Source organism: Seriola dumerili, unplaced genomic scaffold (assembly GCF_002260705.1).
Source record: "Seriola dumerili isolate Sdu_G_001 unplaced genomic scaffold, Sdu_1.0 BDQW01002177.1, whole genome shotgun sequence".
Lineage (NCBI taxonomy): Eukaryota > Metazoa > Chordata > Actinopteri > Carangiformes > Carangidae > Seriola > Seriola dumerili.
In genome coordinates, this window is record NW_019176432.1 from 1 (window position 1) to 27,591 (window position 27,591).

Consider the following 27,591-nt stretch of genomic DNA (forward strand, 5'->3'; position numbering starts at 1 on the left):
GAGAGAGAGAGAGAGAGAGAGAGATAGAGAGAGAGGTGGAGTGACCAGCTAGTGGTGAGTGGTAACTGGGCAGGTTAAAGTCAGCGCAGTACAGCCTTGCTACATACAGTAATCAATCCTTATTCAGCTTGGTGGTAAATAGATGAGACTCCTTTCACATATCTGACCACTGTTTTCATCACAAGATTATACATGTTTTTTTATGTCTCTTTTTTAAACCATTTCTTTCCTTTTCTTGTTTCTTCTTCAGGGCCTCCATGGTCTGTATAAGGTCCCTCATTTCTTTCTTCATTTCTTCACTGCAGTTCTGTTGCTTTTCCATTTCAGAAGCCTGTGTTTCTAATTTTCTTTTCAGCACCTCCATTTCATTCTCATGTTTTCTTTCAAGGTCCTCCTTCTCTCTCTGCATTTTTTCCTGCATCTCTTCCATCCTTTTCAACACCTTCTGATAATTGTTTTCAATATTTAGCAGCTCTATGCTGTAGCATCCACCACCATTTTTTCTCACCAATGTCTCAACCTTGTCCAGCAGCTGACCGACTTGTGTGTGATTTGTCTTATCGTTGTTATTGAAGACGTGGTATCTCCCTCCACACTCTTCAATTAGATTTTTAACAAAGTCCTCACACTCTTCTTCTATGTAGCTTTCAACTGCCTGATTGTTCAGATCATCTCCTCTGGTGAACAGAACGATGATGAAATGTCCTGAATTTTCACCAAATATTTTCTTGATCAGTTCCACAGAGTCTTGTTCCTCTTGTGTAAACCGGCCGATCTGTAACACCAGTAAGAACACATGAGGTCCAGGAGACAACATCTTGACACATTTCACAAGCTCCTCTTTAACTTCATCAGTGGACAGAGCTGTGTCGAACAACGCACGGGGGTGTCGACCACAACAACAGGTCGTCCATCAATCTTTCCTGATGCTTTCTGGCAAGACTTGGTCACTGATCTCTGACTGGCTCTGGATTCAAAGTGCTTTCCTAAAATGGTGTTTCCAGCAGCACTCTTCCCACTGCCAGTCTTCCCGATCAGCACCATCCTCAGAGGCTCTGTCTTTATATTCTGCACTTTTACATCTTTACTTTCAGCTTGAAATCTTCTGTCTTCAATGTCTGGCCTTGTACCTTTATCACTCAGAGCCCTGGTGAAGATTTCCTTTCTAAAGCTTTCAGATCCTTCAACTCTCATCTTGTCCACAGCCTCCAACAGCTCAGAGGTCTGATGTTTGTCCTTGATGTTGAGAACAACAGATCTTCCTCCACAGCTCTGAAGCAGCTCCTGGATGTCTCTGTTCTTTCTTATAAAGTCAACAACATCTGGAGCTGCAGGATCTGACTCCACAGTGAACAGAATCATGGTGAAGTCATTGACTGGAGAGCTGAATGAGTTCTGGATGGTCTCTAACTCTTTCTTGTCTTCATCAGTGAGGGGACCCACAGGTAGGACCAGGATGAAGGCATGGACGCCCTCAGGATCACAGAGGGAGATACACCTGAACGATTCCTTCATCACTTCCTCCTGAGGTTTTCCATACAAGGCAGGAAGCTCCACCAGGGAAACCTGACGTCCTCTCACCTCTCCCTGATGTTTAACACACTCTGATGAGCTGGAGACTGAATGAAGCTCTGTCTGACCTAAAATGGCCTCGGCTGCTGAAGTCTTCCCTGCTCCTCTCCTCCCACACAGAACCAGGTTTAAAGCTGGTTTCATGTGTTCAGGCTCTTCAGAGAAGGTGAGGAAGGTTTCTTTGTTTTCACGCACAATGTTCTCAATCTTCTCCATCAACAGTTGGTGTTTATCTTCAAACATGTTGTAGAGTCTTCCTCCACAGTCTCGAAGCAGCTGGTCGACAGTGGATGGTGTTCCTCTCTTCTTCTCTGTCATGACGACCATCGAGTGTTTAAAAGCATCTGGACCAAACAGACTCAGGATGAACTTCAGGGTTCGTCTGTTCTCCTCAGTGAAATCAGAAGGTTTCACTAACAGCAGCAGAACATTTGGTCCAGGAGAACAAAGAGTCTCACACTTCTTCACCTCTTCTCTCAGTGTCTCCACAGACAGACTGAACATGTCTGGAGCTTTCACCACTGTTAATGGTTTTCCTCTCCACTCTCCTTCAGTGGTCTCACAGTTCATCCTCTCTGAGTCTCTCTGAGATATAGAAGCTTCTTCTCTGGTGATGAAGTTACATAGAGTTATCTTGTCCTGTTCACGGTCTCCAAACAGCACGATTCTGAGTTTATCTGCTGTAAAAAGAAGTTTTTGATTCCAATGAGAACATTCTTAATAATTTTACATTTACCCACAAACAGTGCTGTCAGATATTAATGTATCAAGACAGTAATTTTCTCTCATTATTCTGGTTATTTACATTTGTGTTGAAATGAAAAAGTGAGTATGAGGTTAAACTGTTTCTCAGCTTTGAGGGTGTTCATATCTATACTGGGGGAACAATGAAGATTGTAAAGACATTTTTATGCCTTCATTGAACATGTATCTGTCAAATGATTCACAGTTTATACACTGTCCATCTGAAATGTACATCAACACCTTCAAATTCCAACTGGGAGTCAGTACTTTAACCTCATAGTCATTGTCTGTGTGAATAGTACAAGTAACTTAGAGTATCTCAGTGTAATTGGAAAACAGTTATTTGGATAGTAATTTGATAATTTTATTTACTTACTTTGGTTGGACAGGGTATTTTCAAAAGTTGGTTTCAGTCCTGTCAAAAGATAATATCACCAATAAAAGATGGTATATTGCTATACAGTCATTTGGGTTAATTAATAAGCCACATCATCATCAATAATTATTTTCCTGCACTTACCAGACGCTCCACATGTTGCTGTTGGTGAATGTGCTCTCCTTCCTATCAGGTGGTGATCTCTAGTAGAACCAGGACTTAATGTGTTCAATAGAGCACAGCTCACACACTGTCTTTTGTTCTCCTCTGTAATTTGTATCAGGTGTTTCATAAGTTCTGGACGCTCAGTGTCTTTCAGTGATCTGCCTCTGCATTTTCTGATCATATCTTGTAAATGGTTCATGTCACTTTCCCTGAAACCTGAACTCTCCTCTCTGGGTGTTGATGTCAGAACCAGTGAATGATCAAATGATTGATCACTGTAGAGTTTCAGGACTCTGCAGAGCCTCAGTTTTTGATCCTCAGAGAAGTCTTCAGGCTGTAGAACCAGCAGGAACACATGAGGTCCAGGAGCCGAGAGACTCGCACTGTTCTCAACAGATTTTCTTACTTTGTCTTCAGGGATATTGGGAGACAGCAGATCTGGGGTGTTGATGACAACTATTTTTTTGTCAGCCATCCGTCTCCTTCCCATCACACAGCCATCAGGTGCTTTGTGACTGTTGAATGAATTCTCTCCCAGTATGAAGTTCCCCACTTCTCTCCTGAAAGACCAGTTGTTCCCCAGCAGAACAACCTTCAGCTCAGACACTGAAATGAAGGGCAAATGTGAATTAATATGTCAACAATGATAATCTCTAATCCAAAGAGAAATAAATATACAAGGCTTTTACTTAGTTTTAGTAACACTGTATTTAGGACCAGCGCAGATTAAACATGGCAACTTCTTACAGTAAACCTATTGGAAAACAACCACACTGTACAGAAAACTTAATGACCTTGAATCTATTCAAATTTGTGACAGTAATGGCTAATTAATGTCAGTAATAAATAATGTGGCTAAATAATGTTCATTGAGCAATCACTACTTTCAAACACTTGAGCTGAATAAATGAGTTTTTTTTTTTAAACTTACATTATTATGAAATTATTTATTCTGAAATATTTCCTGAAATACCAAATCAGTTAGTGTTCAGTTTGTTTTAACTCACTGTGAGGTGGCAGATACAGCAGGCTGTTGTTACGCTTCAGGGGTTCCTGATCAGACTTCTCTGTAAGAATGTAGAAATGTGGAACTTAATTCTTTCTTTTACTGATTTTATGCACCACAAATACCATCAATGAAATAAAAAACTTGACTTTCCACTGTTTCTGTCTCCTTCAACTCAACTAGCTTCTCCTTGTACTCTTCCTTCACCTTATCTCCCTCCTCTTCTTCTACTCCCCTCGCTGGTACTGCGAGGTATGGCCACCTATACCTGTGCCTCTATCTATTCCTACTCCAGTCTTCTCTCCAAACTGTGAATCAACTAAACTGCCTTTGCACCTAATGTAATCCACAATTGAGTTTCCATCTGTCTTCTAAAGGAATAGAAATAGAGCCCTCTGTTTCTTAGTAGCACACCAGTAAAACACCAACCCCTTTAACTTGCTAAGGAAAATGGAAAACTGAAATGTGTCCTGTCCACGTAAGGCAAGGGGCCCCTCACAAATGTAATGTAGGAATCATACATTGTATATATTTGTTAAAAAATATTTTGCTCATAATAATATTCATATACAAGTCCTGGTTTCATATGTTTATGATCATTTAATCATCAACACATCAAACACATCAAATTTAAGTCAGTTTTCTTTTTTCTTTTTTTAGTTTTTTTGGCCATCTTAGGCCTTTACTGGATAACGTAACAGAAACAGACAGGAAATGCAGTGAGAGAAAGTAGGGAAAAGGTGAATGACATGCAACAAATGGTCCGGCCAGCAAGGAGTCGAACCAGGGCATTTGAGCCCATCTGGTACAAACCCCAACAATTTGGCTATCAGGGCACCCAGTTTAAGTTGTTTTTAACAGCTACCCTTTGCCACAGACTAAATATAAATTCAGAAATGAATATATTTTAATTAGCCTACCTCAGTAAGAGAGATAACAGGAATATCAATAGAGAGTTTGATGAAATTAAACACCCAAACACATCTGCATGTAATGTTATGATACAATCTGTGAATGGACTCACCAGATGACTCTGCCATGGTGTCACTGGAAACCTGCTGGAAACCTGTGACAGAGACATTCACCTGGACGAGTCCCTCTGGATGTTCTTGAAGAAAGAAAAGGAAAAATTAATCAAACAAAAACGTAACTTTTTATATTACTCCTGTCTCTCTCCCTCACACAAAGCACATTTTGATCAATGTTTTGGGTGTGTCTACATCAGCAACAGAAAAATCTTTTATTTATCATAGCAGAAAAGTACGTGTAAATAGTGGTTAGAATTTGAGGATTATATGCAGAGCGTATGTTCTGCACCAATCTACAAGCACTGAATACATTTGTAGACATCAACATGCAAACCTGTATCAACCTGTAACCACGACCACATGCATAAATGAAACAGGGAATAAAACTGAATGTATATAGATGTTAGTATATTTATTGTTAATTTACATACATATTCAGTGAGTCATACACACACACACACACACACACACACACACAGGGTCAGAGAGAGAGAGAGAGAGAGAGAGATCTGCTGTGTTGTGATCAGTGAAAATACATCAGTGCTGATCAGAAAAGGAGTTGATGAGATAAAATGTGGGGGAAAACTTGTGCAATAACAAATTGTAAATCAATTTTCTTAATTTCTCAAGTACCGAGCAGAACTGATAGTGTCGGAGCTTATCAATACTCGGGTCTTTAAAAATTTGTTTAATAATGAGTTTCAGTGCCCATTCCTACTCATGAGAATCATTCTCAGTGATTGCATAATTGTTTTGTCATTAAGATTTTTCTTTCTTTCTTTTTTTTTTTATTCACAATCTGATGTTAGATGCTACTTGGCAATGAAATGTTCATTGCTTAATGTACACCAATAAGCCACAACAAAAAAACAGGTGAGTGACTTTAATGCTGTGGCTGATCGGTGTACAGTACCTACAGAACACGTGTGCATAACCACTAATGTGAATGAAGCAGAGTTTGCTGGAAAGTGAATGAGTTTTCAAAAAGTCTCCCTGCAGCAGTGCAAAGAATTGATACTGCTTGTAGTCTTGTTATTACTGTTGCTTATAATGGGATTTTCTTCCTTGTTCACCTTTAGTCTGTACTTCAGACTCTAGAATGATTAATCTTTATGGACTGATCTCTAGACTGATAACTGAATAAAGCACTGTTGTCCACATCAAAGATTACACAACAAAAAGCACACAACACAAAAAAATAGAAATATCACCATCATATTGTCTGGTTGGTTTGATAAATCCATTTCCGTTAATAAGGAGATAAATGTAATTTTCTCATTACTACACTGGTAAGACTGTATTTTTCCACCTGAGAAATACTGCAATAGTCAGACCATATCTTACTCTTCCTGACGCAAAAATCTATTTATGCATTGGCTTTCTCTCGTCTAAGTGGATTACCAAAAAAGAAAAAAAAAGTGGTCAGATTTCAGTTAATATAAAAATGCCACATTAAGCCCCTTTAGATCTATATTGGCTTCCAATCTCCTTTAGGATTTTACTTGTTTATAAGACTCTAAAAGGTTTAGCACATCCATACTTATCCTGTTAGCATGAAACTGTCTCTCCGTCTATACTCTATACTCACTGCCATAGGTCATCAGACAGCATTAAATGTACAGCTGGTTAAGGCAAAGACTAATAGGTGAAGAGGCTGCCTCCTTTTACTATGGATAAAACTGTAACAAGCTACCCATAAACATACACCATGCAACTTATTTAAATTCCTATACATCTTAAGAGTTACCTTTTCAATCTTTCTGCCTGTATACAGTTTTTTTTAATCTCACCACCATATAATTTCTTCTATAAAAAGCTATTTCTTTCTTCATGAATTTCTAATAAATTATCCTGAAGATGCTGGTACTTACGACTGGTGACTGTTGTTGAAATCTTGGGTGGTATGCCTGCCATCTTTTTTGTAGAAGGTTGTTATGAGGTATATTCTCTTAAACTTAATTTGTGTAGTCACGTCGAACAGTTATTCTGGTCCATTTGATCTCTTGGCCCGAGCAGTTGAAACACACCTGAGGATTACAGGTAATACAAATTCAACTTTAGAATGTATTTACTTAAACAACAATTTGTTTATACATTTGGATTCATGTTTCAGATGAGTCTACTTACCTGGTAACATTCTTGGTGCGTCACTTTTTATCCAAGTACAAAATATGAAATTACAACTTCACACTGACGACCAACTCACCTGGGGCAACCTTCTTTTTCAGCAGAGTGGGCAGGACACTGCACAAATATGACATAAAACAGTTGGGTTAATGTTTAACGTGCCCTGAAGTTATACACCAGCACTTAACAGCCTGAGAGATGCACTGTTCATAACTTTACATTCTTATTATCTTTTTGTCCACATTAAAAACATAGTTATAGGGCCTGCAGCAACTTGCTCGCCTATAATGTATGATGATGCATTATTGATGCATTATTTATTTAAGGTATTTTCAGAAAGACAGCTGTTCCACCACCTCCATTGCTTTCAGTGTGAGCATGAGGTTGGTGGCAGTGGCAAGCAGAGGGAGGGCAGATGCTTCCGTCATGAATGCACAATGGCTGCCTGCTGCCGTCAGAGTTCACAATGCTTCAAGTTTTTCCAACTTGCCACTATGGCTTGCTGTGTAACCACGACAACTCACTTTTTATATTACCAAACTAACTGTCAGCCATATAAATGAAAAGTAGTAAAAATGATATAAATGAAGTATTAACTAACAAGATTAATGTTAGGCAGCATACAACCTAATGTGAATGTCATAGCTACATTTATCAATCACTAATGCTATGCAATGAAAGCAGTAGGTATGGTGTACTAGTAATGATTCAAGCATTTTTTAGATTTGTAGAAGATTTGTTGTTGATGCAAGTAAGCTGTATTCGTAAGGCTTGTTAGTACTAGCCATGCCACTTACTTGATGATGAGTAGGCCTTGAAACAATTTGGCTTTATAAAAAGTTTTCTTCATTTGCTGTAACAATGTCCTCTCTCTGGGGCCAACTGGGACTGCTCTTTCAAGTTGATTTAAATATTTTACTATATCTGTCATTTTTTCCAATGACTGATAGATGAAAAATGACCACCAGAAATTGCAATGGAATACACAATTTCCGAAAATTATTTCCACAAGCCTACAGTCCTGTTAAGATTCTGGGACATTATCATGCGAAAGCAAAGCAGAGTGAGTTGGTCATTCAACCTGGAGCAGAGTCTATAGAAATAAATGCATGTACCCTATAAGTCCATGTATTCTTTGATATAAACTACATTTTCTCCAACTGCCATAATAACACCCACTTAATATAAAAGATTATAGAGCGAGTTTTCTAGGTTACTATCAAATCAGTCATTTCAGGTAACACCCTCGTAGATTTCATTTGTAACATTTATCTTAATTTAAATCGATATACAACTGACCAAATAAAATGAATATATACATGCAATAAATAATGTGGTGATCAATGTTAATGAGGTTATCAAGAGAGATTTTTTTTTGTAGTTTTTTTTTTAAGTCTGCGCTCGGACACCTGACATCCATCTTACTCACAGCAGTGAATGTCACGTTTCTGTTTATCACGCCTGTTAAAGGGAAGACAGAATGCCGAAGCCCTCAGCTGTGTGGGAACATTTTAAATTGAGCGATGACAAGACAAAGGCAGTGTGATTTGAAACAGGCCAACCACAGTGGCACAACAAACATGATAACATACCTGAATGCTGCAAGTACTAAGGTATTGTTTGACAATGCAAAAAACTGACACCATACTTGCTAACAAACTAATGCCTGTTGTGTAGTCACTGTGGTGAAGATGCTTTGTCCACTCTTTAAGTGTTACAAATTATAATAACATGCACTTACTACTACTGTAGAATAACAGAGTCCTTAAAAATAATGCATTTAATTAAACCAGAAAACATTTGTTGCAGCACTAGGCTGTCCACCTCAGCCAAGAATAGAGAAATGTCTAGCTGATGCATTCAAGTGGAGAATAATTGAAAAAATTTGTTCCTGACAGGGGAAACTGGTCCTCTGCCAGTCATGTTCATTGACTCCCAGGTATGGCTACAGCTAAAATCACTCGCCTTATACATCATGAGCAGGCCTTTGACTTTTGTGATCATGTTGATGAGATGTTCTGTTGTTTAATAGGTTTTATTTTGTATAGACATCAGAGGACCTGTCAGTCACATTTTAAAACAACCACACAACAAGAAATAACCACTGACAATCAGAGAATCTGAGATGTCCTCCACTGCCTTTTAGTTGGAGTGACGCTACTGTCACACCTAAGAACAAAGATGTCACACAAGAGTACAGGGTCTCTTTAAGAAGCATTTTACACGAAACAAGTAAGATTTGTTTACTGTTAACTCCTTTCTTGCTTTTTTGACCAATTTCAGTGTTTTTAATGCAATAATTACACAAACTGAAATATTGTGTAGGCTGTACTGTTATAAAGTGTCATGAAAACAAGTATAAAATGTGATACTTTCCTCTTTTTTAGACAAGGAATTGAGGGAGACAAATGAGTGGGCGTAATTAAATGTGATACCTTACACTTTCTCTTTATTGCAATAACCACAGTTTCTGTCCTTTAGTGCAGAAAATGTCTTATTCATCTCAAAATATCTTTAACAGTTCAGCATTGAGCGTTAATGGTGATATAACCATCTGATTTCAAATTGATATAATTTTCAGCAGTGTTGTAAGGATGATAACAAAGTTTGATAATAAGATAAGTTTCATAATTTCATATTAAATGAACTCTAGACCTCTCTCATGCTATTTTCATATTATTTAAGATTTTTTTTCCTCTTTTTTTATGTCACATGACAAGGTGCATTTACAGTACAGTTCAGTGAAAATATTAAAAAACAGTAAGAGAATTGACAAAGTCAGTGACCCCTTAAATTTTCTCAAATATCAGATTCCACCTTGTGATGTTGCCCTCTCTCTGAAGTTTACCTTGAACAATAAGCTTTAACACAAAATCTGGTACACTACCTGCTGCTGTTTTTCATCAGCTGACAAGGATTCAATATGATACCTGCCATCGCATGTGCCATCTGAACTCAATCTAGCAGATTTCCCAGCTGTCATCTCTCCCACAGAAAATCCAGCACACCAGCACTACCGAATGGTGCACAGGCTCTGAATAAAAGGAAACAAAGACTGAGTTTGTCATAATGATTTGACATTGATTGGTTTAGTTAATTGAATTATGTATTTTTTTTGTCCGTCTGAAATTGTTTATCATTTAAATTATGCTGATTTGACTTCACCTGTCTGGACATAACTGGCCTTTAGATGTTATTCATGAAGCTGTGGTAGTAACTGAAGCCAAATGTTTTTTCTTCACCTTATTCCTACACCGGGAACAACAGATTGGCATATGCTGACTACAGAAACACAAACGATGTTTAAAGTAATTGAAAAATTGTGCCACCATTACATTGTTTATCCAGTAGAGAACTATGGGAATTAAGTATAACTTAGTTATTTAAGTGAAATATCTCCTTTAGTACACATCTTGGCCGTGGTTTTTGAAAGAACAAATCTTTATCAAAAGTGTCTGTTTAAATTGTGTTTATTTAAAAATATAAACATATTCGCCAATGTGTCAGATTTTTAACAATCAAATACCATTGTCGGTATGCAAAAATACTAGGGTTAAGTACCATTCACATTCATTGCACTGCTTGCATAGTGCTAGCTGTAATATTTCCCAGTACATAGAATACATACAATCTATTGATTTCATACGAAGGTTGCGGTAAAAATGCCCAAATAATGACTTTAATTACTTGAATATGTCGCTGTTGTAATGTTTTGTTTCGGGTTCAACTTCAACTGCTGCAGGAATGTGAACGTTAGCTGCAGCTACTGCGGGTAACTTGCCTTTTTTCCAGGCTATCAAACACTGTACACTCATCAGCTTTTAGATATATTTTGTGTTTGGCCACGTGTCCTCAGGGGTTAAACGTGTTGCCCTGGCCATCTTTATGCTGTGCATCACAAATACCACAGCATGCATCTTCTGCGTTGACTTTTGAAAATTGTAAACAAACTTGTGACTGCTTCACCTCACCAAGTCGGTCACTACCCTTTAAAGTACTAAATTCGGTATCCAAACCTAAAAGATACAGTAACTTAATGCTGAAAGCTGTGTGTAATATTTACAGTTGTCAGGAAGGGACTCAAGGCAGGACTCAGATGCAGAGAATTTGAAAACAATAGGCTTTATTGAAAACACCGATGACCTCAGACAGAGTGAAAAATAAATAGATATGATAATACTAGTCCGGACAAAATCACCCCAGAAGAATGAAAAAACTCTAACCAAAAGTTACGAACAAAAAAAAAATCACTCATAAAGAGGAGAAACAAAAGACTATGAACATTAGCTAAGGCAAGAAGTTATAAACAAAAAAACTTACTAGGAATAACACAAGGGCTGTGGGCATGGACAAGGGCTCGGGTGCAGGTCAAAGACGAAGACACTCTGGCACAAGACAAGGGGAACACAGACTATTTAAACACATGGAGGGAAATAGGGCACAGGTGGAAACACTTAGGGCAATCAGACTGACACACATGAGGAAGGGCAAGTGACCTGAAACGAGAGGAGAGTTACTTTTCAAAATAAAACAGGAAATGACAGGACAAAACAAACCCAAGACAAGACAACCTCACCATGGTGTGACAACAGTGTGAAATCTCACCAGAAATAAACTGAAATTATATGAATAGAAAAGCAAAATAGACACTTTAGGTGCCCATTTTTCTATTTATGGATATTGTATGGTACACAACCAAACAAAAAACTACAGTAAAGTCAGTAAGACTGAGCACTATAACCTCAAAGCCAGGCTTCACTGGAAGTTACATTCAATTAAAATAAAAGCCAAAATGAAGGGTGCATGATCCCTAATATAAACCTAATATCTGGATTCCATTAATAGGTATGTTATGTTCCATTTTGCAAAGGTCATCAACCAGCCAGACAAACCTGTCTTAGTTTGCCAATAATGTGGTTACAGTTGAAATTATAAACATTTCCTGAATTTTACTAGAATTAAAATAGAAAAGTAGCACAATTTCAAGCCCTTTTCTTTTTGAGCATTTTAAATATGTCTCCAACTGTCAATTCAGTGCCAATACATTAGCCACTTTTTTTTCTTTTCGCGGTTACTGTATGTAGCAGTTAGCACCAACTGCTAGCTAACTAGCTAACTGCTACGATAGCTAGCTTACTGTGGAAATTTACGTTTTTGGTGTAACCTTTGGCCTACGTTTAGGCGTTTTGTTGACCGTTAGGTACAGTTGTAACAAAAGAGTGTTTTATCAAACATAAAACGATAAAATACAAACAGAGATTAAGAAAATGTTGACAAAAGTGTTCAAGCTAATTACCGGGTGAGGGGCTTCAATGTCGGTAGTTGAGGGGAAATTGAGAACGTCACCTTCATCTCTCCGTTAATCAACATCACTTTCTTCAGGTGTGTTCACCCTCAAACACAGCCAGGAAAGAAAGAGGCCAGCAGGTGATTTGACTAACCCGTTTCCTCGTTTTTATTCAGTTATTCAAATACGGAGTCACTACCGCAAAGCACAGCCAAAGAGACGAGCTGAGCTGGAAAGACAACGTTTAAACTCCGACTGTTGGCCGTTAACTCCGACCGTTAAAAGTGAACTCCTGGAGGGTCTGCGTCTGAAACCGACCCAATGATGGTGGCGCGTGGAAGGGGAGAGAGTGGACATCAATCTAAATGGTAAGAACAATGTTTCCCGCTTGCGCGCCAAACGTCATTCATGAACCTTATAATTTTACATTTCCTGTTCATGCACAAAGTCAGGGACACATTTAACAGATTATTTTAGATGTTTTTCAAATCAAGAGGGTCTTAGGTCAAATTCGGCATAGGTGATTGCCAGGTAAGTGCAATGCAAGGTAGCCCATACAGGTAGCCTATACAGGTAGCCTGTACAATTCCTGCCTTGTGTCTTGTGTGTGGTTAAAGTAACAGGCAGTTTGACCAAAATACGTTTTATGTAGTTTTTCTATGATGAAACCAGGTCCTACAAGGTGGTGTTGTTGTTGTTGTTGTTGTTGTTGAAATTGTAAATTTCCATATTTTTGCATGGAGTTTGGTGGCCTGCAGGAGAAAAGTTGTTCAGTCAAGCCTTTTATGGTTCACAGATCTAATATAGTGAGGAGGAAGAGGTAGTAGGAACTGACAGGAGATCAGCTGCTCTGTCAGTGATGTGCAGCTGGTAAATTTGACAGTAAGAGATTATTTACATGAGGATGAAAGACTCTTACTCTGTACCTGCTGTTTAAGGTGTTACCTGAAACAGCAGTAAGATCTCCAGGTGTGCTGGTTTTGTGCATGGGAAGCGCTGAAGCAAAGATCCTTTATGCCAACACCGCCATGTCTCATTTTCCATGGTTGTATTATGGACTTTATTTGGGTTTTCACAAATATTTACAACTTAATTGATCAATGCCAGGTAGTCATACGTTAACTCCTTAAACTAAATGGAATTGCATGTGTCTTTCACTGGGATATCTGAATCACTCATGGTCTCAGTCGATAGTGCACTTAACATTTTGGCAGCAGATTTTAAAAAGTAATTGCTGTTTGTTTGAAAATTACTTCAGAGATTATTAGATTTTTCAAAATAGTTATCCATTAATTTTCTGTGGCTTGACTATTTATTAATCAGCTAATTATTGCAGCAGTGTCAGTCCATTATTAGAAATGGCACACACAGTCTGTTGTGATCTATTGAACACGCCAACAACACGTGGAATGTATACAGGAAACAGGAAATGTCACAGCCTGATGGTCAAGAACCTAAAACACTGCTACATAAACAGACTCAGATAAAGGTTGCAGTTGAGACGATCTGTCTAAGTTTCTGCTTTATGAGGTGAATCCTGCTCAGCGTGTCCCAGCATCAGAACGGGCGGCCATCTTGTTTTGCATGTTATTTCCCTTTTGTAAATAAGACGACAATGCAAATTTCTGTTCTGTTGACACCGGCTGGACTGGAATATGAATCCAGTTGTGTGGCACAGTGTTATTCATTCAGCCACAGACCTGCTCTCAGTTTTAACTAAACTTATGCAAACTAGAGGAAAAGTGATCCTGAGCGGTTTAATACAGAGAGCTGATGCGTTAGAACTGACTGCGCTTCTCCATACCTGTGCAGGTAGGTACTCTCTGTCTTTTAATAAACCTCCCAGCAGGTTTCTTTTTAAGCTTTGGAAAGTTAAATGTCTTGTGCATGATTTTATATGTTACCCAAAATTCAGTCTGCTCAGTTTTTTGTGATTTAAAGTGAATTTATGGACAAACTACATGAGGCTGTGAAGTTGAGAGCCCGTGGTGGGTCTGGCAGGGTTAGAGGTTTATGTGGAACTCGTGTGATATAATATGCTGCAAAACCTTGAGTTCTTCGTCTGAAAATTGTCGAGAAAGACTCAGATTTGTTGGAATATGGCAACAATAATGGAAAAAGTCTTTCTTCATATACTTATTACAGTTTATTTGCCTTGTTTTGCGGTGAGAACTGTTAGTAAGACGCACAGCTTTTGATATAAATAACGTGCACAGCTACAGTGTTGTGACTGTAATGGTGAAAGGTGCTATATAACAGATCTGGGGTCAGTTTCACAGAGATATTTTAAACTGGTCTGTAGTGTTAATCAAACTGTTTCACAACAATAAAAACAGACTAATTGTAGGCCTCACCTTCAGGTTAACACAGGCCTAAGACCAATGTTACCATGGTAACAGTCAATGACACCTGCGCTGAGCAGTACCCAACAACAAGACACAGGAAAACATGGCTCATAATTTGTGGTTTGCTGACTTTGTTATGGAGAGAGCAAAGAGAAAGGAAAGGAAAATTTTCTGTTTATTGTTTCACTCACTGAATTTTCAAAGTAAAATGTCGTTGTAATGGTTGAATTCTTCTATAAGACAAACATTTGATGCTGAGGTAAACGGAGCTGAGCAGTTGGCTTTATTTTTATATTGATAAAATTCTTAATTTACCCAGAATTCATTGTACTGCCGTCTGGTTTAAGTCAACTAAACTGCTTCATGCAGCAGATGAATTCAGGCTCAGTCTGTTTGTTAGAAGCCACAGTCGAAGTCTGTCTTTGTGAAACGGGCCCCGTTTGAAAAGCTGTTGTATTTCACTTTTTTTTTTAAAGAAAGTAAAGAGTTTGATGCTCCAGCAGCTTTGAAGTTCTTTTTTCACTTTCCAAGCTTGAAGCATTAAGATTTACAATCATCTGAACTGAGGGTAAAACTGTCGCGCGGATCGGCCACGCTAATGTCACTGCTCAGTTGTCATAATGAATTATCTTTAATCCTGTTGGTTTGCAGTGTGTTGATAAAGTCTTTGCTTCTTTAGAGTGAGTTTTGATGAGGGCGTCTGAGGCTGCATGAGGAGCATCTTCATCATTTCTTCATCATCCTCCATCCACCATGAGTCTGTGAAGCCGTCACTGAAGCTCTTGTCCCTGCTGACGGCTGAAGGCTCAACATCCTCCATCTTTCTCTCCCTCCGTCCGTCTATCATCCACCAGTCATGAATCCCTATGGAGATCCAAACCTGAACTCTGGCTTCCAAAGTCCACCTCCACATTCAGCCCCTGGCCCCTGTGATAGTTCCCATAATCCATCTCTCTCCAGTTTACCATCTCCTCCACTCATCCAGACAGGTCATACCTCTCTGACGGTTTTGAGCCGTACCTCCCCTCAGACCTCGTCAGACCACGATGGAGGTCAAAACCTGGTCCGATCACCGAACTCGGACCACTCCGCCTCGCCGCTTCCAGCCTCAGATCCAGGCTTCAGCCTCCCATCCAGGCCTCAGTCCGGCCCGGCTCCAGTCTCGCCGCAGATACAGGCTCCATCTGTTCCCACACTAAACCCTTACCCCGCCCCCGCCACGCCCCCGTCCTACCAGGTCTCCGTCATCATCCCATCCCCAGACCTCCGCCCGTCCCCACTCCCGTCTCAGTGCTCCGAGGACACCTGCCCGGACCTGGAGTGCGCCATCTGCTTCAGCCAGTTCAACAACGTCTTCCGCTGTCCCAAGATGCTTCACTGCAAGCACACGTTCTGCCTGGAGTGCCTGGCGCGCATCAACGTCAAGTCGGCCCAGCCCAGCGCCATCCAGTGCCCGCTGTGCCGCAGCCTCACGCCCCTGCCCGCCCTCGGCCTGCCCAAACTGACCACGGACCCGGACGTGCTGTCCTTCCTGCCGGCCGCCATGCAGAGGGTCTACAGCATCCGCTTCCTCCGCAGTAAAGGGAAGCTGGAGGTCAAGAGGTCAGACTGTTAGAATAATCTATCAGGAGTCAATAACCTTTATGAAAACTACTGATTTAGTAACAGATGATTTGTTCTCACCTCTAGACAGTTGTTCATGATTTCCCTCCACTCTGTCAACATTTATTGGATTTATCATCAACCTTCAACAACATTGGGTTAAAGTTTCTAGACTTCAGTTTTGATTCATTAGCTTGATGATAATCAGTTGTCAGAACCTTCAGACAGCATGAATCGGGTTTATTCAGTAGTGTTCCCTCTGTGGAGCCTCTCCCGGTCAGTTTATCACAGTGAGGCGACGATATCGACATAAAACAACCGTGACGTGTTTGAAAGTTGTGCGTGTAAGAACAGGTGAAACTGAAAAGTTAATCCAGATCAGACGAGTCGGCTTGTGGTGAAAATGTGGTGCTGAGGTGTTCGTGCATCACGGAGGAAAAACAACACCTAGAAGGAACTGATTTATTACACAGAGATACATGTTATCTGATCCAGAGGTTGATGGCAACAGGTCAAAAGTCCGGTTTTTATTGGAGCACATTTGTTCTTCTGCCAAATTTAACTGGAATATTGATATCAGTTATTGATCAAGTTCCACAAACGTATCTGGATAAACTGAAAAACATCACTGTTGAACATAATGTTGTACACGCTGCTACTTAAGAAGCAGACAAAACAAAAACAACTGCAGGAAACACATGAGCTGCAAATACTCGCCACAGACAAAGGAAGTGTTTCCGGACACTAAAAAGTGATGAACCAGGCTGGGACTTTTCTGTACTGAAGATGTTTCCTGAATTTGTGTTTTTGTGTTTTCTCAAGTTCTTGTGATTTGACCTCTCAGGGCCACCGTAACATTCACACAGAATAAATTCAGTTTTTAAAACAGATGAAATAATAATAATAGTAATAATAAATGATTTTATTGATGAATCACATCCTCTGTTTCTCGTTCAGGTCATCTGAAAGTCCTCGGAGGTGGGGTCAGAGGTCGCTGACATCTCTGAGGTCAGTGAACCGCTCTCTGGACGTGGGGCTTCCCAGCCCGCCCGTGGGGGGCCGTGGCGAGGCGGGGGGCGTGGGCGTGGGCGGCGCTCTGTTCAGACTGACCGGCCGGCCGGCGTGCCGAGCCTTCCTCCTGACAGCCGTGGTGATGATGATGGTGCTGCTGACCTGCATCATCATCTTCCTCCTCATCCACAGCAAGGACTTGGAGTGACCGTGAGTGACATCACATGACATCACGTGACATCATACCCCGTCTCCATTTTACTTCTCACCGTTACTGAGCCACGTGCGTCTCACTGCTGTGGTTAAAAGAAATCACATCCAGATGTGCAATTTAAAAACTTGAGCAGCTTTTAACTTGCTGACTTACCAAGACTCAGAGAGGGGAACTGTGGGAATGGAGACGCCTGAACCCGAGACCCAGTGGACTTTAATCTGCTTCATAACACTGAACCTGTCTGAGAACGTAGATCTCCCTCCATCTTTGTTTTTCCCTCCTCAATATCACTTTGTCATGTCACAGCGGAGGAGGAAACGGATCAAGGAATATGAGAGGGGCTGAACTTTTATCTGCTTCACCTCACTTGTGCCAAAAGCTGAAAATAATCACCTTTATAGAAAAGGAAACGGCAGAGGCCTGAATTTGAGGCTCCAAAGTGCCGGTCAGGTAATACAAGCTGGGTGAGGTGAAGGTCGTTTGATAGCACTGGAGTATAAAATAACAGCCTGATAGCAGGTTTATTATTTTAAAATAAAATATCTTAAAGTCGAAAATCAAACATTAAACTTTTGATTCCAGGGACTGAAACATTAATCTTCCTCCACTGTCTCTCTGGGACGTGAAGCGTCACAGAAACAAGACGTTACTGTGTGTGTGTGTGTGTGTGTGTGTGTGTGTGTGTGTGTGTGTGTGTGTGTGTGTGTGTGAAACCTGACTGTTGTTTACATTAGAGTGTGTTTCGCTCTTAACCAAATGCTGGAAACAGGACTCATGCAAATGAGCTGAGCCTCAGTTGGTCCAGAGCAGAGTCCAGAACAGTTTTAAACACACTGACACTTTAATATATGATGATCTGGAAACTGTAAAGAATCAATTCACCCAAATTACAAAAAGATATTTCTCCTCGCAGGTGACTAATGGACTAATATTAGTTTTATTAGTCCAGCTGTTNACTGATTGTTAACTGGTTGTTAATAATATGTGTGTTGTAATATGTATGTTATTTGTTTTGAATCCTGATTAATATTTGGGTATCTAAGTTATTATTAGATTACAAAATCGCTCTTAACCACATGCTGGAAACAGGAGTCATGCAAATGAGCTGAGCAGAGTCCAGAACAGTTTTAAACACACTGACACTTTAATATATGATGATCTGGAAACTGTAAAGAATCAATTCACCCAAATTACAAAAAGATATTTCTCCTCGCAGGTGACTAATGGACTAATATTAGTTTTATTAGTCCAGCTGTTTTGAGATTTCTGCCTCCACCTCAATCTAATGGAAGTGACTGGGGTTTAATTTGAGGTGTGGAAAACATCACAATATTTTTACAGGCTCCATCACTGTGGATGATTTTTCATAGGGACTATTTTCTTCAACTGAAAGAGTCTTAAAGATCACGACCTTGTTTCCGTTCTCCTCCATTGTAATGATGTGGAGGCAGAAATCTGACAGATGTGGAAAACTATCTGCAGGGATACAAACCTCCAGGGTTGAGGGGGTTTGTTTGTTTGTTTTTTTGTAGTGAGGTGAATCGACTCTTAAAGAAATAAAATGGTCTGTGGTTGAACTCGGAGAACACACTCAAAGCTTTGGGTCAGTACGTGGTTTCAGCTCGTCTGCAGGAGACTGCTGCGCTGGCATCGACCACAGTGTGACGTGTGTCAGATCCGGTTGAATCCTGTTTATTTAGAAACATAATCTTGTTTCATCTGATGAAATTTGCATTAAAAACATCATGAACTTTTTTTCTTGCCGACAAAAAACACTTTGACTTGCAAATCAAATTCAACCTGAAATCAGAAACTTCCCTCGAACTTCTTCCATCAAAACTCACATTTTAAAAGATTCTTAAGTTCCAAATATTAATGTGATTAATGAATTAAGAGGAAAAACACATTTTATTTCCTGTTTTTGTTTCAGTGCTGTCGGGTTTTTATGTCGTGTTCTGTGTGTTTTTAAGGCTCAGACCTTTTTTTACTGTGCAATGTAAAATAAATGATTTTATATATTTTTATGTAGAAGCTCTGTCATCATGTTAAACTTGAATAAATTCCTCTTTGAATTAAACAGTTTGTCATTTTTTATTAAGCAGATTAAAGTTTTTGAGTTGAACTCGTAAACTTTTAAAGAAATGTTCCAGCTGTTTGTTGAAGCTGTGACGTTTATACTGAGGAAAATATTAAAATCCAAATTCTTTTCTCTTTTAACAGGTGATTTGGTAAATGACACATTTCAGTTTTTGGAGTTTTTTTAGGCAGGAGAGAAACAAAGGAAAGCTTTTAAAGATTTGCAGACTTTAACTTTTTGCTGAAGTGTTTTGTATAAATATATGGAGCCACGTTTTCTACAGATGACACTTTAAGTTGGAGACGCAGCATCAGGCTCCTACAAGCTCATTTTCTATTTAACAACTTACCAAATGTTTTAAGCAGAATTAATTATTACAACTCGTCTGGACACCAACAGAAGTTAAATCCGTTGTGTGTCAGAAACTCAAGTGTAGAGTAAAGTCTCCCTCTGCAGGTACAGAACAGACCAAATACAGTCCATAGATCCCAACACACCGTCTGTCCTCAGGCCTCAGGTCACACGAGGGGAAAGAGGAAGAAAGCTGAGGAGAAGCCACAGGAGAGATCACAGGTTTACTGATGTGTGCACACAGTCGACAGAAACACAAAATCAGAATATAAGGTAAATAAAGAGCAAAGTGTGCAGGAAATGACCCGTAAATGATGTCAAGCTAGAGAGAGGATGAAGCAGTGAAGTGCAGGTTCAAACAGGGACAAAGCCGCCTGAAGGACCAGGACCTGGATCAAAGATATCTAGATCCAGCTGACGGATCAGACCTGTGAGTGTATTAATACAACACAAAAATCCTCCATTATTCTCCTCGTTGTGTTGCACCTTCAGGCAGCCAGCAGGTGGAGCTGCAGCATCAAGAAATACAGTGAAACGACTTCACTCATTCATTGGACATGATAACATGTGACCTGATGGCGGCGCTGGATGAAAAGTCTCTCGTGCCGTCACACCATGGAGAGGGCAGATGATGGTGTTTGGGCACTGGAAACTTTAATAAGGGATGTTCCAAAGAAAGCCGGTCAGCAGGCCGGAGTAAGGTCTGAAAAAAATGTGATTTTATTTACAAAAATATTTCCAAACAGAGGAAAAATGAACCCCAGGAAATTCAACAAAAAATAACTTAAACCATCACATAAAGAAATAAAATCTGAATCTTATCTTCCAACAAATCAAACTTGCAAAGAAAGTTCAACCACACAACAATTAATAGAAACATCCGACTAAAATATCGATGAAATAACAATAATGACAAAACCACGATACTGTGTGTGATCAGGAATCAAAGTCCGAATGAAATTTCAACCCTGAAATTTCATTAGCGAGATCTGCATCCAGGAAACTTTCACATCAGTGTGTTTACATATTTGAGGATGTTTTTCCATTCCCGTGTTCCTGCAAGTTCCCAATATAAACACACTGCAGTTTTTATTAACGAACACTAACCTGGATGACAAGAGGCTGCAGTCACTCTGCAAGGAAACACGACTCTGATGTTTTTATTTATCACCCAACAGAACTGTAACTCTAATCTGAGAAGATAACCAGATACTTGTGAAACTTCATCCTCCTTTAAATCTCTTTTTAAAACATTCCTTTGTCTTATACCTGTTTTATTTATATTATTTTATCCATAATTATTGTTTTTGCAGATTTTATTGCCTCTTTTCACTGTCAGATCTTTTTGCATGATGTTGATTTAAGGTGTTTTTTATTTATGCTGTTCTACTCTTTTTATTATGCTCCAGTACTTTGGACTTTTCTTTCATGTGGTTTTACTTTTTTCTTGTAAAGCACTCTGTAACAATAAATAAAGTTATTATTATTATTATTATTAGTGCCAGCCAAGCTTTTCTTCTGCTTGATTTTGTCTTGTATCAAAGTGCAGCAGCTTGAACTGAGTCCGGTATTTGACCAGTAAAGTGAAACCAGACCAGGTGAAACACGTTTTCTCACCAATCACTGAGGAAAGTTTTGGTTTTATCCACTGAGATTTTGAGGTGTTCGCTCATGAACCTGCTGCTGCTGATGTCTCAGTTCATCAGAGGTGAATGGAAATAATCTGACATTGATTTAAAGCTCCAGAATAAACACGTGGAAATGATCAGAAACAACATCCTGGTCACTTTGTAAAACTTTTGTAAAACTGAAAACTGCAAAGCTTTGAAAATTTAAATAGTTTGATCACAGCTGATTGATTGAACATAGTTTCCGCTCAGTGCTATGAAGTGTGCTGCTGTTTATCCTGTGCATCCTTTATGACACAGTGTGGGTGTGGGTATGAGAATTCGGGTGTGTTAATAGGCTGCTTTGTGTGCGACGGTGGGGGACACACCTTAACAACACACCGGGCGATTCAACAAACCTGTTTCCATGGAAACTAGCCATGCGAACCACTGCTTGACTCACACCTGACCTCAGAGACCACACATCCTGCTCAGATCTGAAGTTCTCAAGTCAAGCAGTCAAGCATTCAAGCAGGCTTTAAGCAGCAGCGTGTGTGGCTGAAAATATATGAAAATGCACCAATCCAAAGATTCTTAAAAGGCCACTCATACACAACATGGCGGTACAGCCAGTGGCGATCCTGTCAACCCATCGAGGACATGAGGACTCTCTAACAGACATTTTGAGCCCTTTATTCACGCTTTCTGTAAGTCCGCATTGCTGCAGACTTTGCCAGAGGGAATTACCCAAGGTTCATAGCGTTAAACACAGGGTTGCCATGGTTATCAGGGGACTTCCAGAAGCGTAAAAAATGGCCAACAACGGCCATAAAACGCAAGATATAATAAGATAGAAGAAGAACGGTTACCAAACGAGCATGAGAGGAGCTAACGCTAACGTTAGCATTAGAAGAAAACAGACAGTGTGTGACAGTAGAGTAAAGTCACTGTGATTCAGAGCCTGAACTGCAGTTATCTGTCCTGCGATCACATGATGATGAATTACAAATATCCAAATTGGATCAGAGCTGATCCAACATTATTGTTTTGTTTACAAACAGGGAGCGAAGGGAGGGAATAAGAATGTACAATCAAAATTCCCGAACCCATAATTCAATGCAAATTTTTGGCATCATCAAGGTAACGTGATAATAGTGCTGTCCCATTCGGCCTCTCACACTCAATCACTCACCAGGTGATGTCACTAAATCTGTGAGGGTTCAGGGTTCAGGGGGAACGTTGGGATTTGGCCAGAGACTTCCTGTGACATACTTCATCAGGGACTGAAGCTTTGTTTGGTCTCAGCTGACTCTGTGTTGTGTAATGAGACGAGAGGAGGGGACGAGATCCAACCAACCAAACCAGGTAACACATACTGTGTGTGAGTGTGTGTGGCTGCCAGACTTTCTGTTTGTTCACCAGACCATATAATATTTTACAGGGTTTCAGCCAGAAAAGTTGTTGGGCTCAGCGGCTGGACTTGTGCATTGGAACCAGTCCGTAAAATCTGTGCTGGTATGCCTGTTGGCCGTCTGACTGGCTGTTCCACAGGCTGCTCACCTGCTGTGCTTCAACGAAGCGTTTTAACCAACAGATTTCTCTGGTGAGCATTCCAGTCATTACATCTCGGTTTCCAACCGAGCCGCCCCAGATTCCTCGATGCTTAGGGGGGAATCTGGAGGGTCAGTCCAGGCCGGGCGGGCCACAGTGTTGTGAAGAGCAGGTTTAGAGTAAAGAGCTGCCTCAGGAGGAGCAGGAAGGAGGAGGGGCTGGAGGAATCAGAGGTTTTATAAGAAGGATTGATTTCAGGTGCGAGCTCCTTTGTCTACCTGCAGCAGAAGCCTGGGCTCTCCTGGTTAAAGTTGATTGACTGAGTATAATAGATAAAACTAGCAACAGTTGTCGGACAGCTACCTGTTCCCTGTCCAGATAATCTTAAAAACACTGCAAATAAACCTGATACTTCTCCTGGTGTCTCATTGTGCCTGATCACACTCCCACAGTGTTCACATTACCTGAAAACCAGTACCACCACCACCATACAAGTAATATCAAGCCTCACGCATACATAGAGTTTGGAGTACACTGAAGAAACCCTGATTTTAGTTCTTGTATTAAAATTTAGATTCGTTCTTTTCACTTTGAAAGAAAGAAAATCTCCTTTCTCTTCACTTAACCACATGTTCTCACTTCACCCGCAATAAACAAAGTCAAACAAAACTCAGTTCTGTCAGATGACGGTTTGAGGACCAGAGTGAGAGGGTTTCAGATTTTGATTGTTTATAAGACTTTCAGGTGTAAGAAGTTTCCCTACTTCAGCCTTGTCGCACTTGACCACCAGCATCTCAGACCAAAACGACTGCTTAATTGGCCACACCTCCCCCTCCCTTCACGTTCTCAGTCGGCAAAATGTTATGGAGCTCAGTGAAATCGTCCACTAAACGCACAACAAGAAGCACAACTGAACAAAGTTATCTTGTGTACATGTGAGCCAACAAAAACAATCTAACCACAACCATTAGCCCACGCTAGCATCGCCGTGATATGCTCCACAGTTATCCAGTTAGTGATAGCAACATTTACCGAACAAATTCACAATATCGGTAACAGCAAGTAAGCTAATGTTATCGTGTCTAAGGAGAAGAACAAAAACCAGTTCTGAGACTAACTGGAGCTCTTTAGTAGCTCGAAGAGTTCTCCATCTTGGTAAAATCAGACCAGTATTGGATCCATGGTCAGACTGGGAAAGAAATTCAGCCTTGGACACTGATGCCAATAAAAACTTTATGGATATTTTGACCACCGGTGCTCTGGTCTCATCTCTTTCTTTGTCTGACGTCTTTTTAGATGAAAACATGGTTTCTTCTTCAGTGGAGGAAATTCTGGAAGGTCACTGTCACCTGAACGCTGCAATCGCTGCCATCTCACCAGTGGGCGGAGCCTTTGTGTTTATAAACGTGGGGAGGGCCAACAGTTCGGGTTGTTTTAATACAGATTTGAGTAGTTGTGAATCTGTACAGGGCAATTTTTTCTTTTTCTGGGTAACAGTTTATGTATTTACACTTTTTCCAATATTTAAGTTGCTGTTGAATATTAAAAATATATGTAATGAAGCATTAACTGTTTTCACTGATCCTGATGATGCCTCATGCTCTCTGTGCTGGAACAACCTGAGATAGACGAGGGTTTCCTGAGTTCATTGACCTCATTCAGAACAATTTCATCTGTCCACACACACACACACACACACACACACACACACACACACACACACACAGTTTGTTTGTCTGATAGAGGGCTTGTTGTTGAAGCAGCAGAGAACATCCACATTGTCTCACGATGCTTTCCCAGGATGCTCTGCGTGGGCACAGAGGCTGTGGGAGTCCGAAACTAAACAGTGTTACTGGACGGTCAGTGAAGCTCCTTTTATACAGAGATCCTGTTTCACTGCCATTAAAAAGACCCCTCATTATTCTGCCTTTGCTCATTTACACTGAAACACACTAAGTTGGCATGAAGTCGTCCCGTGTGCGATCGTGTGCGTTGGCGTCTTGCTCTCCCTTTTACACAGTTGTTGCTCCGGCTCTGTGACTGCCTCCCCTGCCGCCTTAAAGGCGGCACAACGATGCCCCTCCCCCCTATTATGTGTTGGCACCTTTTATACTGAAAAATGAGGCAGAATAAAGAACGGACTGTTTACAAGAGGCTTTAGTCTGATGCAGCTGATCACAGGAAACTGCTCTCGTTACAACTTCATGCTTCTGTTCCTGTCAGATTTGTATTGTCTGCAATTATGTTCCAATACATAACCTACTGCGTAATTAGGTGTCTCACTATAACGTTATATATTCACGACTAAATACGCAACAATCAGAGGGAAGTGTTATTCATTAAGCGTTTACCTTTTTGTGCAAACACATGGCCAATAAAGCTGATTCTGATTTGATAATCATTTATTTGTTGGGCCACTCGAGGGCAGCACAGCTGTAATCTATTAAATGGTAAACGGGCTGCACTTAAATAGGGCTTTCCTGGTCATATCAACTACTCAAAGCACTTTACCCACATTCCCTGAGACAGTGTTCAGACATGCTGCCACCCACCTTCCGTTAGTGGACGACTCACGCTACCAACTGAGTCACAACTGACTCGTATTCAACTCAAACTCTCCATCTTGTGACCTGAAATCAGACGCCTCCTTGTCCATCAGGCCACATGGCCAGATGTGACCACTTTATAAAGTTGTCCTTGCTAACGTGTTTGCAAACAGCTGCCTACTGGTGTTCATGTAAGCCCAGTACTCGCTCTCTTCTAGCTCTGGTTTGGTCTCCACCCACTCCGGAGAAAACCGATTCGACTCTTTCGCTGCTGTTTGTTCGTGAAATCAGCTGCTGAGCAAAACTAGGAGCTAAAATAGGCTGAGAAGCTCAGGAGAGCTGCAGAGTCGTTGATAATTCTCTGTGTATAAGTGACCCATTTCACAGCAGACACAGTCATTTAAATTAAAGTTAACATAGACGTATTTATAGGTGGATGTATGTGGATATATGTCAGGTGTTCAGAACTACACCTGGATGGATGGTGTCTTCTACCTGTTAAAGGTTCTGCCCCAATAACAAGCTTTTATCCTCCAGAGGTTCAGTTCTGTTTTGAATGAAACATTAAATATATGAAGTCGGCCCTCTGCTGTGACAGTGGGCTGTTTTTGGATCTTGATCGGTGCTTCGAGGCCGACCCAGGTGAAATCAGTTATTCTCAGATAAAGTTGTTTGAGCAGCAGGAAACAGTGAATACCTGCAGATTACTGATACCAGATGTCAGTATGTTGCAGAGAAAGTGGTAAAATCCACAAATGTATCACAGCTTTATGACTGTACGTGTGTGTGTGTGTGTGTGTGTGTGTGTGTGTGTGTGTGTGTGTGTGTGTGTGTGTGTGTGTCAGCTGGATATTCCAGGCTGGCTCCAACTTCCTGTTTCACCAGAATCAACACAGAACTGGGGTTACACTGCTGGGGGCTGCTACTGCATCAGCGCACGCACACACACACACACACACACACGCACACACGCACACACACTGGCTGACCTTTCCAGCGCTGTGTTTTCCAGTGTAGTTGCATCACTGCTCTGACCGAACTCTGTGAGGAGTCACCTGGAGTTTCTGCTGTAAACTCTGTGTGTGTTGGTCAGTCAGTGTTGATGCTGTCACACTGTTACTGTTACTGTTACTGTTACTGTTACTGTTACTGTTACTGTTACTGTTACTGTACTTCAGTGACACAGAAATAGTTCTGCAGGAACTCAGGGTTGATTCCCAGCAGCAGTGAGGAACCTGCTTTTCACCTGCATCACTCCGTCAGTTATTGTTCATTTCATTAACAAAAACTATGTTGTAAAATGTTCACTGACAAACTTTGAAAACGACTTAAACTAAATAAAATGTAAAACACTAGAAATATAATAAAATGTATTACATTTTTCTTCCACAAATAAAAAGTAAATGTGAAAGACCCCCTGAACAACCTCATTCATGTTCCGTCATCCCTTCACTTCCCCTGTGGCGCCATCATCATTTCATTTGTCCAATACTTTGGTTTAAGGTTAAAAACCAAAGTATTTAAATTTTTGGTTTTCACTTCCTGTTTTATTTTGGTGTGTGTCTAACCTCTTCTCCCGTTCCAGAGTTCCACTTCCTGCCATCGTGTGTTTCCCGCTCCTGTGATTGTCGACCCCGCCCCCTAATGTGTTGCACCTGTGTCTCATTGTGTTCCCCTCCTGGTGTATCTAGTCTGCGTCCTGCGTCAGCTTGTCTTTGTTCTTAGTATCAAACGTTCCTGTGTTCTCTTCCTGTTCTACCGAGTGTCATTTTGACCAATAGTTTGATCACCGGTGTCCCGACCTCGTCTGAATTAAATTGCTTTGTTCACTGAGTCGTGTATAGTGAGTCCGTACCCTGTGGTTCAGTCACTGAACTACTCAGTTAATTTAAAACAATCAAATAATCCTAATAGTTATAAAAATGACTTTGTAGTCTGTACACTTTCAGAACAATAATTACCTTCAAATCTAAACTTACAGA

The 27,591-nt window shown here is 40.4% G+C and overlaps 2 protein-coding genes across 2 annotated transcripts; one reads left to right on the forward strand and one right to left on the reverse strand.

Annotated features, from left to right (window-relative positions):
- Positions 1 to 358: 358 nt before the first annotated feature.
- Positions 359 to 12,370, reverse strand: LOC111239237 (GTPase IMAP family member 8-like; the record flags this gene model as incomplete). The annotated part of the gene is given in 7 exon segments (XM_022769075.1): positions 359 to 883; positions 886 to 1,294; positions 1,343 to 2,249; positions 4,888 to 4,971; positions 7,098 to 7,135; positions 11,339 to 11,403; positions 12,365 to 12,370. Coding segments are annotated over 7 exon segments (2,034 nt in total), but the record flags the coding sequence as incomplete, so codon positions are not given.
- Positions 12,371 to 15,506: 3,136 nt separating this feature from the next.
- Positions 15,507 to 27,254, forward strand: LOC111239243. Its single transcript, XM_022769081.1, has 3 exons — positions 15,507 to 16,252; positions 17,210 to 17,414; positions 27,195 to 27,254. The coding sequence occupies exons 1-3, from the start codon at positions 15,507 to 15,509 to the stop codon at positions 27,252 to 27,254; spliced, it is 1,011 nt and encodes a 336-aa protein (XP_022624802.1).
- The last annotated feature ends 337 nt before the right edge of the window (positions 27,255 to 27,591 follow it).